The sequence below is a fragment of the Vigna unguiculata genome, chromosome 1, assembly GCF_004118075.2.
Source record: "Vigna unguiculata cultivar IT97K-499-35 chromosome 1, ASM411807v1, whole genome shotgun sequence".
Classification (NCBI taxonomy): domain Eukaryota; kingdom Viridiplantae; phylum Streptophyta; class Magnoliopsida; order Fabales; family Fabaceae; genus Vigna; species Vigna unguiculata.
The window spans coordinates 4,752,346-4,756,187 of NC_040279.1; the positions used below are offsets into that span (position 1 = coordinate 4,752,346).

At 36.1% G+C, this 3,842-nt stretch overlaps 1 protein-coding gene across 1 annotated transcript; it reads left to right on the plus strand.

Moving 5' to 3' along the window:
- Positions 1 to 266: 266 nt before the first annotated feature.
- LOC114180507 (protein IQ-DOMAIN 14-like) lies at positions 267 to 3,393 on the plus strand. Its single transcript, XM_028066822.1, has 5 exons — positions 267 to 1,019; positions 1,103 to 1,459; positions 2,047 to 2,268; positions 2,396 to 2,527; positions 2,614 to 3,393. Exons 1-5 carry the CDS (start codon positions 948 to 950, stop codon positions 3,160 to 3,162), a joined length of 1,332 nt encoding a protein of 443 aa, XP_027922623.1. The 5' UTR covers positions 267 to 947; the 3' UTR covers positions 3,163 to 3,393.
- The last annotated feature ends 449 nt before the right edge of the window (positions 3,394 to 3,842 follow it).

Genomic DNA, 3,842 nt, shown 5'->3' on the forward strand with positions numbered 1-3,842 from the left:
AATTATATAAAATAAATCATATAAATCTGTGTTTGTGTTTTTCTTTTTTATTTCTAAAAACATATGAACATGTGCCAGTTGGAAAATTTGGATGAGGCCCACAAGGCTGAGAGCAACTGCTCATTATTATTTAATCACTGCCTTTCTTAATGAAAGCAAAGTGGTCTGTTTCTTTGCTGTGGAACACTTCCTCCTCAGGGTCCACACTTTGAACAGAGAAACCTCATCATGCATGAGAAAGAAGAAAATCGAGAAATGATTGCATTTGCACCCACATCAAAATCATATCCACTTCACCAAAACTTCCAACCTTGTCATTTCTAAACCATTGGGGAAAAAATAACACATAAAAAATCTTGTTATCCGTGCCCAATGTAAAATCTATCTGATACTGTAATAAAGAATGTTTTTTTGATTTCAAAGGTTTCCCATCTGATTCTAGTTCTCTTAAACGGTGATTCTTGTTTATTGTGTTTTATAGCCCTTTTCAAAGAGATTTCATAAGATGGGGGGTAAGTAATTATGGTTGTTGGTGTTGGATCACACTATATCTGCATCAAATTCATCATTTTTATTTTAACTGTGCTGACTTGTGTGCATTAGAGTTAAAATTGCTCTGAAAGCAAAGTTTTGATTAATGTGCATGTTTTTGGTGTCTGTAACTAACGACTATTTGCCCCTATGAGAAGCTATTCTATGACAAAGTCTGCAAATTGTTCCTTCTTTTTGGGACAAGTGTAATGTTTAGGTTTTAACAAGTCCAATACTTAAATCAGTTCACTGTCTACTTACAAACCAATTTGTACGTTTCATCCATCTACTTGTTCAGCTCAGCTGGGGCCATTAGATAAACAAAAACCAAAACATATGCTGTATAAGAGAGGGTTCTTTTGAGCATTCTCTCATATCACAGAACCTGGAGTTGGTCCTCCATGTGATGTTGTTAAATGGCTAAGAAGGGTTGGTTAAGCATGATTAAGAAGCTCTTTTTATGGGGGGCACAGTCCTCACAAAGTAAGGTAAATGATCTTCTTCTCCTTTCACTAATAATTCTCTTCAACCAAGATTGTGCTTCTCATGAGACAAACCTGTTTTTTTTCAGAAGGAAAAAAGAAGGGTTTGGATATTTGGGAGGGTTAAGGCCAAGAGGTTGCCTTCAATTACAGCACCACCACCCTCAAAAGAAACAAGACTCAGTGAGGCTGAAGATGAACACAGCAAGCATGCTTTAACAGTGGCCATTGCTTCAGCTGCTGCTGCTGAAGCTGCTATCACTGCTGCTCAGGTTGCTGTTGAGGTTGTCAGGCTCCAATCTGCTCATCAACAACACAATGAAAAGCAAGAACAGCTTCAACCTGTTAAAACCGGACATCATGCTCCTCATTCCACACACCACTGCCAGAGGAAGATGGAAGAAGCTTCAGCCATCAGAATTCAAACAGCATTCAGAGGTTACCTAGTGAGTTTGTCTAATCTCTCTCATTTATATATATATATATATATATGAAGCTGAAATCCTTTTTCCACCTTGTTCACTTTTCTTTGCTAAATGGCCTTTTATTGGTTTAGTTAAGTTTGATAAACGGTTAAGAAGTTAACTATAAGTCTAATTCAATCTCACAAAATCGGTTTGTAAATGAGGTTTGCACTTCTTCTATACTGTAAATTTGTTTTATTTTTAGTCGATGTAAATCAAAAATAAACCAGGATACACAAATATGTTCAGAACTAAAACTTAGAAGTTAGTAAATAGAAGTCTTCAGCTAATTAGTAATTTCCCAAAATAGAAGCAGAAACTGCATTTTTATGTGACACATTTCAATTTTAACCGATTGGTGATTGTCCAAATCGAGAAAAAGGTAACTTCTGAACAGAAAATAGAGTAAAATTTCTGTAACAATATTTAACAAGCTAACAGCAAAGAGGGTAAAAGAAAAATCTGAAAGAATTAAGATAAAGTAACATAAGTTACTGTAGATGAAAATAAGTGAGTGAAGTGATCTAATAGATTCTCACACACAATTCACTGACTGGTGAGAGTTGCAGTCAAGGAAAGCTCTGAGAGCATTGAAGGGAATAGTGAAACTACAAGCTATCATTCGTGGAAGAGCTGTGAGACGACAAGCTTTGTGCACTCTGAAGTGCTTGGAGTCCTTAGTGAGTATCCAGTCACATATGTTTGCAAGGAGACTTCAAATGGTTGAAGGAAGATGGGATTGTGGTGAACATGAAGAAGATATGGAAGGTTCAAGAGACATGATAATAAGGGTAGGAAGAACATGTACCTGTTGATTATTACTTATGTTCTCATCACATCACAAAATTAAAGTTTCACTTTCAAAGCAATAATCTCCATGTTCTCTCAAATTTCAACCATGGCTTTCATTTTTCTCAGATGGACTCAAACAGTGAGAGAAGGTGGGATGACAGCATTCTGTTGAAGGAAGAGGTAGATGCCTCTTGCATGAGCAAGAAAGAAGCAGTTGTTAAGAGAGAAAGAGTAAAAGAATACTCCTTTAACCACAGAGTAAGCTCTTAAACCAGTTTTTTTTTTTTTTTTCCATAGTTTGAGAAAGCATGATCTATCTTCATATTCTATCTTCATACTTTCAGAAGTCAGCAGAATCAGAAAGAGGTAAAATAAATGGAAGATGGAGATACTGGATGGAGCAGTGGGTAGACACACAACTTTCCAAGAGTAAAGAACTTGAAGATTTAGTCTCAGTTTTCAGCTCACATCACTCTAAACCTGGAGAAGAAAATGGAAGGAGACAACTAAAACTCAGAAATACTGAGAGACAGAATCAGGTTGAAGGATTAGATTCTCCAGCAGTTTCTTCAAGGAACACATTTCCTCATAGGAGCCAGATTTCAGAGGCAGAAGATCACACATTCCCAAACTCACCTTCAATTCCTACATACATGGCTGCAACAAAATCAACACAAGCAAAAGCAAGATCAACAAGCTCCCCAAGAGCAAGGTTAGGAGGGAATTTTGACATGAACTCTGATACCTATTCACCATGCAAGAAAAAGTTACCACTTGTGTCTTCTATTAATCAGCAAAGATCTCCTAGCTTAAAGGGTCTTCCTAGACCTCTGAAGTTAAGTCAGACATTGAGGGATCTCAGCATTAACTCAGATTGCTCTGTGCCAAATTGAGATGAACAAAGCTCCTTCACATGATGATACTGCCTGCGTTACTTACCATTGTTTCTCATACCATGAGGAGCTTCAAGAGAGAAAATTGTTTTTCATATTCTATATCAAAGTAAAAATTGATTCTTTTTTGGTTCAGAATTGGACTTGATTGAATGTGACAGAAAGTTGTTAATTTGTTTTTTGTCTCAGCAGTTGTGTGCTCTAAAGTCAAAACTCAAAATTATATCAAATGCTTCTAATGACAATATCTAAGGTTTTAAAAAATTATCTACACCACGGTTAGTGCTGCTCGAGTATTTAAGGATTACATTGAGGGGCAAATTTCCACTAAAGTCTTTGATAAGGAGAGATTCTAAGTGCGTATTTGTTTCAACGTTTGGGAGTCCAAACTCACGTTTCACTTTCCATTGAAAGTCACATAATGATATTTGATAGTTTTTTTTTTTTTCTATTTCATTGAGCACTAAACGTGAGACCATGAAACTTATTTGTTGAATGAGATTTTCGTTTAATTCAATTGGTGGAGTGCTTAATAAAACTTCTAAGACAGGACCTTGACACATTGAGGTTTGGATATGAACATGGGAATGGACAATGTACCTGAAAAAAAAATGGAAAAGAAAACAAGGAATGAGAAATCATTAAAGGAGTTATTTTGAAGGTATCATGTGTTGCTGTGT

Coding starts and splice junctions, on each gene's coding strand:
- LOC114180507 (XM_028066822.1), top strand. CDS start 948: ATGGCTAAGAAGGGTTGGTTAAGCATGATTAAGAAGCTCTTTTTATGG. Junction 1,460..2,046: donor CAGCATTCAGAGGTTACCTA/GTGAGTTTGTCT, acceptor TGAGAGTTGCAG/TCAAGGAAAGCTCTGAGAGC. Junction 2,528..2,613: donor AATACTCCTTTAACCACAGA/GTAAGCTCTTAA, acceptor TCATACTTTCAG/AAGTCAGCAGAATCAGAAAG.